Source organism: Cebus imitator, unplaced genomic scaffold, assembly GCF_001604975.1.
Source record: "Cebus imitator isolate Cc_AM_T3 unplaced genomic scaffold, Cebus_imitator-1.0 Scaffold163, whole genome shotgun sequence".
In the NCBI taxonomy this organism is placed as follows: Eukaryota; Metazoa; Chordata; class Mammalia; order Primates; family Cebidae; genus Cebus; species Cebus imitator.
The window spans coordinates 1,791,631-1,806,247 of record NW_016107478.1 but is presented as its reverse complement, the minus strand read 5'-3'; the positions used below and the strand labels follow the sequence as shown (position 1 = coordinate 1,806,247).

The following is a 14,617-nucleotide window of genomic DNA, read 5'->3' as shown; positions in this document are numbered from 1 at the left end:
AGAATGTTCTGTGAACATGAGCCAGTGCCGTTGCCTTGATTGTTCTGAACAGTGTCTTTTTCATCCAAGGCCATGAGGCTTGCTGAGCTTCAATTCATTTACTAATATTCATAGATGATTCCTTCTCTGCAGAATGATGCACTTGCTTTGTGGAAAGCACCCAAGATCAAGAGTCAGATCATTTGAAAACTGTTCAGTTCCATAACTTACTTGTAGAGTGACTGGTAAGTCACTTTAATCTCTTTGAACCTTAGGGTGGCTTAATGTATTAGTTTTTATGACTGTTTATCCGATTAGCCTTTGGGCCACTTGAAGGTTGAAACTTGGCCTCCTTCATTTCAGTAGCCCAGTCAGTGCCTAGATCATGATAGGCAGCCAGGTTTGTCAGTCTACAATAGTTTATGTGGGGATCTTCAGGACAGTTTGGGCACATAAGAACTGTTTAGTAAATGTTACCTATTACTATTATTCTCTGTGCTATTTCCCCCTTTCTTCCTTCCCTTCATTCCCTTCATCTCTTTTAGCTCTGTAGCAAACTTCAAAATTATATTTCTTTAGTAGCCATAAGTTTTGTGACTGCCAGTATTAAAATCCCTAAACTACACTGATTTTTTTATGATTATACTTAGCCTGTGGACTCTAGAAACCCCTTCTACTCACATAAGGGTTAACAGAATTCTCCTACCTTCTGTTGGACACTTTAAATGACTCCAGCAGAATGGTCTTTGTATCCCTAGTATACTCCATGCACATGTCAGTCATCACATTAGAAATAATTCAGTGTTCCTGCTTTTTTGCCTGTCTTACAACACTGTGAACTTCTCGCAGGTACTATGATGTATTCACTTCTAGAATCTCAGTGTCTAGCACTGGGAAATTTCTCGAAATGAAGTGATAAGGGACTATAGTGGTTGGTAATAAAGATAGTGACGGTATTGGAAATAAAGTTTGTTGGAGAAGAACTGCCTCTTTGTGTCCTGGAAGGGCAAGGCCCAGTGTTATACCTCTTAAGGACTAGCTGGGGGGCATGTTTATGCTTTTCCATCAACTGAAGGAAATCTGTGATTACTTTCTTCCTGGATCAAAATCAAGATTTGACTGGCATCACCCTCAATAATACCACAAGTTTTTAGGGGAGACAAAAAAAGCCATTGGGTTTTGTAAATGCCATCTCCATGCCTTTCAAGAAAATAAACAGAACATATTCAGCTCCAACTTCTTGTCTGTTTGTGGTCTTCATCCGCATAATCAGAGCCGGAAACCCTCCCCAAGCCATAGGCAAAGAAAGAGGAAAAAGGATTTGGACTGTTCTCAGTTTAAAAGATGGCAAAGGACTGACCAGACAGATTTTTCTTCGCTTGCCTTCTGTGTGAGGCTTTTTTTCCCTTCTCTTTTTAACATTCATTGAGTGTCCACAGTGTGCTCCAGACTCTATGCTGGCATTACTCAGTGCTGTTGCCTTGACTTTCTTCTAGACTGATTTTGATGATATGTGTCTTCCCCTACTGGATTGTAAGCTTCTTGAGGGCAGGGTCTGGGTCATCTTTGTATTCCTCGTAACTTAATATGTCCAGTTAAGACTCAATAAATATGTGTGAATGAATGAATGAATGCTTTAATTTATTATATAATCCCAACCATCCTGAAGTTAGATTTCATTCTTCCCATTAAACAGATAAGAAAATGAGTTTTGGAGATGTGAAATAACTTACTCAAGTAGTAGGGAGCAGCGTCAAGATCATTAACACAGCTCTGTCTAATTCCAAAGCTCTTTTATATGTGTTTTATTGTCCATAGAAACATATGTTTTACAGGCCTATCATGTGAACACTATTAAAAATAGATGCTGGAGGCCTAAGAGTGGAGTGCAAATGTAAGGAACTTGGGATCTGTTCCCTTCCTGAGTTTATTAGCAACACTTTGGCTCCTAGGCACCAGAGAGACTGCAGCTCAACTTTTAAATCTCAATATGTGGAACTTTAAAAGCAGACTATTAATAATATCATACTGCTGGCTTCTCAGCTACTTTTCATAGCCAACTTGGTTGCTTTTCAAAATGTTTAGGCAGTGGCATGAAGATGGTTCGGGATCATATGAGATCTCTCCCAGGCCCGTCACCCCTAAAGATTGTTTCTAAGCCAGAACGTTTATCCACTGCCTTTCCCTGCCCCCTCTCTCCATTGTAGAGACACAGTTTTAAAACCTAATGGCTATTGCCTGTTAGGGCCCCTCCGTGTTTACTTTGAGAAGGTCAGGCACAATACTGCGGTGTGTTGCTGTTCTTTCTTTTCAAAGCACCACTATGAATTTGATAAAGTAAATTGTTGTTCTAACAGGAAGCAGTTATGGGTCACAAAATAAATAGCCATAGAATTCAAATAAATCCAAAGAATAAAACCAAATAAATCCATGTGTGTATGCACAGTGATACATAAACACACTTTTTAGAAAGTGAGCATTTTTGTCACTGCCAGTCTGGACCAGAGTAATTGAAAAATTGCGGAGTTCATGTTTTTTTTTTTTTTTTTTTTTTTTAAGAGGTAGTCTGGGACTTCAAGCAATATGCCATGAATTTAATTCTTTTTGAAAAGCATTAAAAAGTGGGATTTTATCTTTTAAACAATGGTTTATCTTGAGATTTTTCAGCTAATGAACTTCACATTTGGATGAAATTAATTTGCAAAGTTAAATTAGGGATTTAAGCATTTGGAGGTGGACTCAGCTACCCTGAATGAGCTCAGCATTCTCTCTGAGTCTCTGTTCCCTCCACTTGAAGATGGGTGATGGGGCTTAAGTAATGCTTCAATGCAAAAATGGATATACAGTAACATTGTGAGTGTGCATTCAATAATGGCTGTTATTATCCATTGTGTGTGTGTGTTTTACAGTCCAGAAATCTTTTATTTATTTATTTTTTTAACACCTACTATGCCCTGAATTCATAGGGAATAGGTTCCAGCAGCTGAGTCTCCTTCTTACAAAGTGTTCTTCTCTGGGTGGAGCAGGTTTGTGCTTCAGTTGAACGCAGGTTCCTTTCTCTTTGGCGTCTTTCTTTTTCTGATCATTTTCCTTCATGTGTTTCAGGAAGCTATCTCAACTCTTGGAGTGCTTAATGTGCTCAATATGCACATTACGTCTCTTGGCGAGAGTCTTGCCCTTAACTTGTTTGTTTACGGCAATGCCAACAGCATACTGAGGAACACTGTAGACTCTTCCAGTTTCGCCATGGTAACACTTGTGGGCATTCTTTTTTGAACAGTACCCATTCCCTTAGATGTCTGCAATATCACCTTTCTCATAGATTCGCATATACATAGCCAAAAAAACTACTGCATGATTTCTAAAAGGCCTAGAGAACATCTATCAGGTACCTCTCCTTTTTCTCTTTGTGTTCATCATTTTGGCGAATTACTAAAAGACGGCAGTTCCAGCTGAAAGGCCACTGTGTTTTTTTTGTCATCTTCCCTAGTTCCAAGATTGTAGAAGAGCTAGTCCTTTAACTTTGGAAAGTGGCATTGGAGCTTGATATTGCAGCTGAGTAGTTTGGGAGGAAGAAGTATTTTGGTCTAAAAGAATAGCATGAACCCACAGTCGCTGTGCACTGGTTTCTTGGAGACTTACTGAAAAGGAGTAGCAGAACACCAAGCTAGAGAGATGTCCAGGTCATGGGAATGCCTAAGGTCATATTTAGAGACTTTATTTCACCCTGTGTCATGGGGAGCCATGGAAGAGGCTTTAGCAAGGCTGTGACATGCTCATGGTCCAAGCTCCTCAGGAAGCAAACTGGGGGCCGTGAGACCGATTAGGAGGCTCTTGCAGCATCCAAACAAGAGTTATCATGGGCCTTTGCTTTCTGAGTCAAGGTTTTGAGGGACTTTTCTTGGCAGGTGGTGGGATCCATTTGCCATGACCTTTGAGAGAACAGGATCTGAGCTGACCACTGATAACGCAGCTGCAAGAGCCACTTGGTGCTCCTGGGTGCCCTGGGCCCCCTATACAGGTCTGCAGGCAGCAGGGCCAAGCTCAGCTCTGCTCACTCTTATTGGTAGCTCTCTGAACAGTGAAAGAAAAATCTGGAAAATGACACTCATGAAACAGCTACTTTGCGCCAGGCACTGTGCTAGAGGTTGTGTGTGTGTTGATCTCCGTTAGTCATCACCACAGCTCATTTTACTGTGGGAAAAAACCGGGGCCCAGGAAGATGGAGTGGGAACCAGGGTTCACATCACTGGGAAGTGGTGCATCTGGGCTTCACATCCAGGCTTTTTGACTCCAAGGCCTTCACTACCCCAGGCAGCATGGCCTTTGTGAACTTCTCAAAGGGGAAATAGTTAAGAGCTAAGAAACGAATGCCCTCGGAGGCATAAAGGGGTATCATTTGATTTGGGGCTACATTAGTAACTGTTACGATTAGGGCTTTAATTTTTAGCAGGGTATTGTAGAACAGTGGGAAAACCCCTGCTCTGGCTCTTTCACTGCCTACCTCTGAGCTCTTGGGCAAGAGAAGAGGATAATGACTCTCTCCTCATAGGGGTGTGGAAAGGAGGAAGGGGATGTGCATGGCAAAAGCTCTCTATAGGCTGTAGATCTCTACAAATGGAAGAAATGATTATTACTCTTAGTGTTGTTTGGGGTGGTCTTTGTTTGGGGGTCCTCTTTGGTTTTCTTGCATTGATGTTTCCCCCTTTCCTTTTTTTTTTCCTGGTATATGCCGTGGTTCTACCTGGACCAGCGGGCCTCCCCTTCCTCATTATCGAGACAAGCACCATCAAGCCTTACCACCGAGGGTTTTACTGCAATGATGAGAGCATCAAGTACCCACTGAAAACTGGTGAGACAATAAATGACGCTGTGCTCTGCGCCGTGGGGATCGTCATTGCCATCCTCGCGGTAAGTGTCTGGACTCTGCTATGGTGGATCCTGTCTGACTTCTTCCTGTGTTGCCATATTATAGAATGTCTGAGCCAACAGGGACTTATAAAAAGTAGAAGCCAACTTTCTCTGGCCTGTATTTAGCCAAGAAGGAAGATATAAGTGCTATTGTGGATGTATTTCACCATTGTACAAACGGGAGACTTAAATGACATGCCCAAAGTCTACAGCTACAAAAAATTTGGGTTCAGCCTGTGCCTGGCTGATTTCAAAGCCCCCTTTCCAACTCTCAGACTTACAGTTCAGGATGGCTAATCTATCTAGATGAACTGCTCAAGGGGATAGGCAGTTAGCTTATCTTGCCTACTCTGGATCAAATGTAAGCTGCTGATGTCACATGTACCACATTTCATGTAGTTTTCTTTTGACTTGCCCACTCTGGAGGTTGGTTGTAAACTTTGAGACCCCTCTTTGTTTTTTAATAACATCGTAAACCAGGCACACAATCAACAGCTTGAATTTGGGGAGGGGGAAGCCAGGCTAGTAGAATTCTTTCCAACCTTTAAAAGAAAAACAGTCCATTTGGCAACTGTAGTAGTTTCTTAAAGGTGGACTAAGGATCTTTGTGTTCAGAAACTGAAAAATGAAAGGTCTAGTTTTCCTATGTGCTCCAAATTGACAGTTGTGGGCTTGAGTTCTCTAGGAAGAATGGCTTTCCCTGAAAAAGGTGTTTGTCATGGCAGGCAAATAAATTGCACAGTATCACGTACTGAGGTTTGAACAGGTGTTTTTGAAAGTTGGAGGATCAGTTCATTGAATGCTTCAAAGGAACCCACTATACCCAAGAGTGCAGTGAGATAAGGAAAGCACAGGGACAGGAATGTCACATACTTGTCACTCTCTGTGGCATTACTCCCAGCTTGCCTAGTGGGCTGCTCCAAGGTACAGGGCAGTGGAAAGAGACCCTTGTGAGAGTCTCTCCTAGCTATGTGAATTAGTGGATCATTGATTTCTCTAACCCTCATTTTCCTCATCTGTAAAATGAGATAGTTGTTTGGATTCCCTCAGGGATCGCTGTAGGAATCAGATGAATGCCATAATGCCTCGAATTGCACTTTGCAGCAGTGGGCTCACTGGACCATGCAGAGTCTTTAGTTGGGAGTGGTTCTGGTTTTCTGACCTGGCCCCAGGATGGGCAAAGGAAAATGCTAAAGTAGCTTCTTTGGAGTTTAGATGTCTCCTCCCATCCTTCCTTCCTCAAGCAAAGCTTCAAGTCAGCAGCTCTTCGCTTGCTGCTTGCCAAGGCCAATCCTTTCTCCTTAAGGGATGCCAGCATTTTTCAGAAAAATGTGCTTTTGAGAACTTCTTGCCCCTTTCCTTGTGTCATGTTGATGTTTTAATTACTGTGCTTTCTGACCTCCCAGGTTTTCTTGAGACAGTCATGTGCTGTGGCTTTGTTATGCAATGAGCAACTATATTGCATCCCAACCCATACAATGGCAGCAAAATGGGTTATATGGTGCTTTCCTATAGCTCCAGAGAAACATAAGCAAAGAAATTAATGCAATAATTGTTATCTCTTGTCCAGTGCTACTGTGTATGAGAGAGACACATGAACAATGTGGATGCATTTCACCCTTGAAGAAACCCCAAGAGCTAGGTATTCTTACGGTCTTCAGTTTAGCACAGGGTTAAAGACACGTGCTCTGGTTCAGACCTGAACCCCTCTGCTGTGGACCATGTGGCAAATGAACCTCATGGCGCCTCAGGAAATGCATCTGTTACATGGAGATAGTATGTGTACTTACTGAGGTTTTGAGAATTGAATGAGCTAATGTATATGAAGTAACTCAATGCCTGATACCTATAGTATGCTCAGTAAATGTTAGCCATTTTTATTTTAAGGTAGTAAACAGAGTCAAAAAATGGTGAAGTGACAGCCAGACATTATATGTGGCAAAAATATAGTCAGGAAAGGAACCCCAGCCTTAGCTACACCTCTCCCACTCTTTTCTTGCAGTTATTTAATTAGAACCCAAGTCTCTTGACTTGTGCTCCTCTTTGCAATAGGACTTTTTTACCTCTTGGTCCAACTGCTATTGCATTTCAGCTGGAGGCACATGTGAATTGGGGGCTCCTAATGAAGCCTACTAACCTGCTTACCTGTCATAACCACCAAGGGTACTCACAGAAAAAGGTAAAACCAAAGACCTCAGAGGCAGAGGAAATAAATTACTTTTTTATGCTCAGTTCCGGAATAGCTAGAGAATATAACAACAGTAACGATGACGATGACACATATCCCACTTTCTCAGCTGGCCCCATCCAGATCCCTGTTCTGATGAGAGGGCAGGAGTGACAGTTGTGAAGGGTGGAGGACCCCAGAGTTGGAAGTTGACCCATCATCTTGCCGCTTACTATCTTGAACCTTCTCCTGCTGAATGTCAGGTTTGTTTAAAACAGCAAGAGAGGCCATGACTGATTTGGATGCCCCTGCTTCCATTTGGATGATCCGCACAACAAAGGAATGGAATGGCAGCGGAGTAGACCAGTGTGGTTTAGGGATGCAAATCATCAGGCGTTATGGAGAAAGCAGACACCTTTCAATGGCAGGAGATATGGAAAAACCTAGTCGTGTTGACCTCTTTTTCAGATGTATCTCAGATTCTGGAATTATAGCATAATAGGAATTCCTTCCAAATCCACAAAGCAACGGTTCCTAACCCTGCCTTGCAAAGGCTTAATGGCTCTAGCAGCAATAAGACTAGGAGCAAACAGTAAAATATCATCTCCTATCTCTCAATTTTGTCTTGCACTCTATTACAAAGAGTATCATGGGCAAAGATTTAAAATTGGACGCAATGCTAAGTATTCATTTTAAATACACATAGGCTCAGCGCTTGCTTTGCTCAGACCCCAAAAGGGGTTTATACAGATTCTTAATATCTAGGAATTGGGCCAGGTGCAGTGGCTCACGCCTGTAATCCCAGCACTTCAGGAGGCTGAGGCGGGCGGATCATGGAGTCAGGAGTTCGAGACCAGTCTGGCCAAAACCCCATCTCTACTAAAAATACAAAAATTAGCTGGCATGGTGGGGTGCGCTTGTAGTCCCAGCTCCTCGGGAGGCTGAGGCAGAAGAGTTGCTTGAACCTGAGAGGCAAAGGTTGCAGTGAGCTGAGATTGTGCCACTGCACTACAGCCTGGGTGACAGAGTGAGATTTCATCTAAAAAAAAAAAAAAAAAATCTAGGAATTGATGCATGGTTGAGTCATGGGTGAATCCCCTTCTCTCCCTAGCTGTAAAACTGCTACCCTGCTTGAATCTGACTTCTGTAACAATATTCCTAGCTAGAGAAAAAAAATCAAACTTTGGCATCATTTGACTTAGGTTCATGTCCCAACTTCCCGGCTTACACATTCTGTGACTTGCCCTTCACCCACAGAAGAGCCATTGAACCCCTTGGAGCTATACTTTCCCTTTCTATAAATTGGTCACAATAGTTCACAAATGCTGTAGGCTTGTTTTGGTTGTCAAATCACGTGATATGATATATGTGATGAGAATGAATCATCTTTCATATTTCTGCAGTGTTGTACAGTTTACAGTGTGGCTTTTAAGTGCACACTCTTCTTTGTGTGTGGTAGTAATCATGGGAGGTGGATTTTTACAGCTAAGTCAACTGGGGTTCAAGGGTATCAAGTGACTCATAACTAAGTGGTGGCATGGCCAGACCCCGAGTTCTCTGAATCTTGTTGCTGTCTTCTGCAGCCTACCTTCCTTGCATAATTACTTATCAAGTGCCTCTGATGTGTCGGGTGCTGGGGACACAGTGGTGAACCTCAGCCCAATCAGCTGCTTGTGTCTCTTATCATGAAACTTAGCAACTGCCCCATCTCGAGCAGGCAAATAACACCTTTAATACATACTGTCTTAGGCTGGGCATGGTGGCTCACGCCTGTAATCCCAGCACTCAGGGAGGCAGAGGCAGGTAGATCACTTGAGGTCAGGAGTCCAAGACCTGCCTGATCAACATGGTGAAACCCTATTTCTACTAAAAATATAAAAATTAGCGGGGTGTGGTGGTACGCACCTGTAGTCCCAGCTACTTGGGAGGCTGAGGCAGAAGAATCGCTTGAATCCAGGAGGTAGGTGTTGCAGTGAGCCAAGATCGCACCACTGCACTCCAGCCCAGGTGACAGGGCGAGACTCCGCCCAAAAAAAAAAAAAAAAAAAAAGAGCTATACAATAGGTTGCTGAAGACAGAGGCCAGGTCTTTTCCTCTGGGCACATGGTAGGTACTTTCTCCAGGAAGCATTCCTCAGCTGTCTCCTCCCCTACCTTCCAAAGGTCAGAGGGAACTCTGGGTCCACCTCTGTGGCTGTAGTCACTGGCTGATTACCATGTCTGTTTACTTGTCTATTTCTTGGCTACCCTGTTGGCTGCATAGGGGAGAGTTAGATCTGACTTGATTTGGTATTGCTAATGTTAGACATAGACCTTGGTGCTCAATGTATGTCTGTGAAAAATCACTGAAAAGGCCATAAACTGGGGGCAGAAAACCAAAAGCATTAGGCCAAAAGATATCAGATGACTCATGGAGCAGAGAAAAATGTCCTGTTTTCTTCTTTAAAATCTCAACTATGCACCAGGAGGCACATGGGAACACGCTCTGTACCACACGCACATTTCTTGCTGGAGAGACAAGAAGAAGAGCTTAGTACCTGCAAGACTTGTTTATTCAGTATCAGGCTTCAGTTTGCCCACATCTGGACTTCATTAGTTCCTCCCCACCGCTCCATCTCCCTTTATCTACAAGAGCCCTGCCAAGAAAACAAGGTTCCCCAACATTGCCTCCTCATTAAAGGCTAGTCGAGTTTTCAACTCTGAAAAAAGTGCAGTTGTGCTGGCCCAGTGGTGCGTTAGTGGGAGACCCAGTCCCCCAGTTTACAATCCGCTACATCTGTGCAATTACCAAGACCACCAACAGAGAGAGGCCACATTAATCCTTCAACTGTGTTGTCCTCTGATCAGATGGCTACAGAGTTCTTTTGAGACCTTCTTATCCCTGGGGGAACAGGGAGGGGGAATCTATTTGTGATTTAACAAACACAGGCACAGAGATTGCACTAAATTATCATTTGTTCCCTTTCTCCACCACCTGCACTCACTCTCATGTCCTGGAAGAAGTGAGAACAGCAGGAATTCTTCCTTAGTTAGGTATAGCTTTTAGGGATTCATGACTATTTGAAAAATGTATCTAATACGAAGGTGATGATATTCTCCATTTGAAGTGATAACGCTTAGGAGCTTGAGAAATACTTTCTGTAAGGGGCAGGGTGTGTTGGGGATGGGGTGGGGAATCAAATAACATGTATGAGCTATTTAATGGACCAGAAACTCATGTCTTATCTTAAATCTTCTTCAACCGCTATGTGAGATTGGTATTATTTACTGCATTTGACAAATGAGGGAGGACATTGAGGCTTATAAGGGTGAAGTGACTAGCCTGAGGTTACTCTGCTTAGCGAATGAGGGATCAGAAATTAAAACCTAGGTCTGTTTGGCTTTCAAGCCTAAGTGCTTTAACAGACGCTAATGAAGGCCCTCTCTGGCCTGTGCTATGGAGCGTGCTCTTTATTTAGTTAGCTATAAAAGCTTTTAGTTACTGGGCTTGGAGAGCTAAATGTTTGGAAGAAGACAAAACATCTTCTTCCAAAGATGACTGCCTAAGATTGACAGTGTGCATCAGTCGTTTGTATGATGGCGATCACATGCTGTGTGTCGGAAGGTGCTGGGTGATACCTCCCTTACAACAAGCAGGCTTTGTGATAGGCACCTTGGCCTATAAGGTGATGTGTAAGATACAAATCTTGCTCTTGGATCTTAATGGTCTAAAGGGAATTCAAGGCAAGTACAAGACTGACTACAGGATTAGACCCTTGAGGAAAAGAAAGCATTAGTCTGAGAATAGGAAGAGAGTCAGGGCATCCAGGACAAAACGTGTCAAATGCTGCAGATTGTCGGAGGTCTGAAGAGTTCAGAGGAAGAGCACTAAAGGCTGAGGCTTATGCCAAGGTTTCGTCATCATCATCATTCACAGAGCGCTCATCCCATATAATTTTCACAACAACCCTGCTTTTGGTTTTGTCATCATCTTCATTTTTATAGGTGAAATCAGAGAGCTCAGTTGTACAAGACTCTTAAGTCAAAGAGCCAAACTCTAACCCAGCGCACTGGTTGGCACTTCAGCTCTACTTTAAGGGATGAATGAGATTTTCATCCGAGAGACTGACCCTCTAGGTAGAAGGAGTTGCTTCAGCAATTTTAGAGACTTCAAAACAACGAAGTGTTTTCAGGAAAGGTGGAGCAGACCTGTTTGGCTGGATGAACGGAATATAAGGTAGACGAGGCTACAGTAGGCAAAGAAGACTGTGGCAAGATCGTGAAGATCCCTAAATGCTGAGGAATTCTTACTCCAGTTAATTGGCTAGAGGTTGATGAGAGTATTTTAAGTGAGCTTGGTCAATTCTCTAACCAAGGTAAGGATGACACCTGAACCACGGTGGTGGCAATGAAAGGGAAATAGAGAGAAAAAGATAGATGCGAGAGAACTTGCCAAAGTTGGATGGACAATGGGATAAGGGAGAGGAAGGAGTTTAAGAGGGAAGAGAAGTGATATTTGGGACAGGAGTGGGAATGGGTGTGACCTTAGGACTTGGTTAATTTGACATGCTAATAACATCTCGAGTTGGGAGAGTTAGCAGAAGATTGGAATTGGGTCAATTAGGGGAAAGGGGTAAGATAAAGCTAGAGAGAGAGATGCCCTTCGAAGGTCATCTTCATAGAGGTAATAATTGAAGCTATTGAAGCAGCTGAGATCACAGCAGAAAGCCAGGATCACAATCCTAGAAAAGACCCACATTTATTGGGTAGAAGCCAGATGTAGAACCACTAGAAGAAGGAGATATACATTTAGAAATAGGAACAAAAAGCATGGTGGTGTGATATTAAGGAAGCCTAGGAAATTCAGGGTTAAAAAAGAGTAAGAGGTTGCAGTAGGCAGTGCTGCAGAAAGAACAGGCAGGAGATTCTTGCACGGACTGGCAGAGCTGGGTATTCAGGAGGCCCATGGCTCTAAGCCCTGACTTTTGGGAAAATAATGATGCTTTTTGCCTCAGACACTCTTCTTCATGAGACTTGTGGGCACAGGGCAGCCACTGCTAATTTCAACCATAAATAGCTTCTGTAGCCCATCTCTGGCCTCTTTGCTGTCTTTATTCTAGATATTGGAGTTTTGATTTACCCATAAAGCCCAGAAATTACACTGGTGTCTTCATTACCTCTATGTCTTCATTACCTTTCCCAGACAGTGAGGCACTGATCTCCTGAAAAAGGCTGATGATGATAACCAAGTGACGGAAGAATCAGAGATTAAATTTCCGATCAACTATTTCTAGTTAACTGCACTTTATTGCCATAGATGGAGCAATCAGCTCCTGAGAAAATACAGCCATACATCTGTCTACATCCTTAGAAACAGAACCCAGATATGTTATATTTTTCCTTCCCTTGGGACTGAGAACTAAAGTGAGAAATGTGATTCTCCCTTCATGATTCTCCATCATCAACGGTTTGTTGAATTAATCTTTTCTGGGCAGAAAGAAGTTCACTAACTTATGTAACTGAGATGTAGAAGAATAACTTGACCCTCTGTGCTTAGCAGGAACTGTGAGGTGCAGGTGCCTTTCAAGATGACAGGCCCTTACTGGGTGTTCTGTGAACATCTGTCTCTCTGGAGACATACATACTATTGCTTAGTAGGACTTGTAGGAGAAAGTGAGCTTGATGCTATTGGGAACAACACAGGAATTAGAACGAGGAAGTCCCAGCTCAGTGATAGTCTTCTTGCTGTCTCATTTTTATCAAGTGATTCACTGCCCTTTCAGGCCTTCAGCACACTCATTTACATAAGTTTTGGTAATAATTCAGTAATTCATAGGGTGTTGTGAGAAGCAAACAGTAAAGTGGATGTGGAAGTGCATTGTAAGCTTTAAGCACTAAAAAAATATTATTATGTAAGCAGATCAGAGTATAGGAAAGTTTGTCCTTCGTACTCAGAGATGGAAGATGAGTTCTCAGTCTCTGAAAGAGACATTTTTAGGATGCTGTGCAAAAATATTACTTTTCTTGGGATTATTTATAAATAGAGTGGAATGTTAAAAATAACACAAAACAGTAGAGTAGGGTTGTCCCTTATGCTTTGGGTTTAGACTTTGCTTCTGTCTTGATCTGCTGAAAAAGACATACTAGGCTGGGCACAGTGACTCATACCTGTAATCCCAGCACTTTAGGAGGCGGAGGCTGGTGGATCACCTGAGGTCAGGAGTTCGAGACCAACCTGGCCAACATGGTGAAACCCCATCTCTATATAAAAAAAAGAAAGGAAAAAAAAAGTGTAAAAAGAAAAAAGGCATAGTAGATAAAATGATCAAAAACAATGTCATCCATACACACATTTTCTGGTCCTACCCTGGAGGGGTGGTGCTTCTAAACTCTTCGGTTAGGTATGATATCATCCAAGGAGCTCTTGGAAGAGATATTCTCTACAAAACATGTTTTTGTGGTTGTTGTTTTGTTTTTTGTTTTCCCCTTCTCCAGCGGAGGGAGAAAAAAGTTATCGTTTGGAGGTCTGTCCGGCTAGGTGCCAGGTGATTGACATATCACCTTATCTAATTCCCTGACAATCCTGCCAGGTAGATATTATTAACCTTATTTTATAGGTGAGGACACTGTAAGCCCAGAGAGGTAAAGTCACATGCCTAAGGCAATAGGCAAGATTCAGGTTTTTCTGGCTACACATTGTTGCTTCTTTCACCACCTCATGCTCTATCCTTTTCCAAAAGTCTGTCCTAATTTTTCTTCATATTTCCTCTCCATAACAGTTAAATATTTGTGAATATGTGGACAGTTGAGCTCTTTTTCACCAGAAAAGGCAGGAAGAGGAGCTGTCTTGGAGCTGGAGCCAACCTCTCTGCAAACTGCAGCCGAAGGACTGATCCCTTTCTGTCCCCTTGTAGCTTAATTGCCATGCTTTCCCATTTTATTAGTTTCCAGATTCTGTGCCAAGTGCTTTAAAAGGCAGGTAGGGGAGAATTCTCTGCTTGCCTGGCAGCCTGCCATCACCCCCAGAATCTGTTGCTTGCTGTTTCAGAAAGGGATCAACATTGAAGGCATTTTCTCAGCAGTACAATTTACGTATCAGAACCTTGCTGACTGAGGCAGAAATGTGGGCTCTGGGGGCAGGAGTCTGGGAGTGGGGACAGACCCTTTGTAGTGGGAGGGGGAGGGGATAATTTATTTTATTACCCAGGAATAAAAACACTGTGAGTAATGAATAAAGTCCGAAAGCAGTAAATCTAGGACTCTAGAGTTAGGTGCGTAACGTGTCAGAGGACAATTTAAGCCTTCGCCTCGTCTGTAGAGGTGAGGTATTCAGGCTCCCTTTCACAGCCCAAATTTCATTAAATAGCCTTTTAAGGGTTAGGATTACAAGAAGCCAAGTCCGGCTGGTTCATAATGATGATTTATGGCTGTGTTGTCGACTCCCCGACCCTTCTGTACAAGGGGATGGAGAAAATACATAATTTGTTGCTCATTAACTCCAAAATCTGTCAAGGCTGCCCCAGAAGCCATGTGGTCCTGGAGTCATGTGTCTGCTAAATGGCTTCAGCCTGGCTCTCTCCTT

The 14,617-nt window shown here is 42.8% G+C and overlaps 1 protein-coding gene across 1 annotated transcript in view; it reads left to right on the top strand.

Annotated features, from left to right (window-relative positions):
* The window catches only part of PLPP3 (phospholipid phosphatase 3), an 86,781-nt gene that overhangs the window by 37,407 nt on the left and 34,757 nt on the right, over nt 1-14,617 (top strand). Inside the window, exon 2 of the mRNA XM_017543988.2 lies at nt 4,733-4,890. Within this exon, the coding sequence (XP_017399477.1) occupies nt 4,733-4,890 (158 nt within the window). The remainder of the gene's footprint in view (nt 1-4,732; nt 4,891-14,617) is intronic.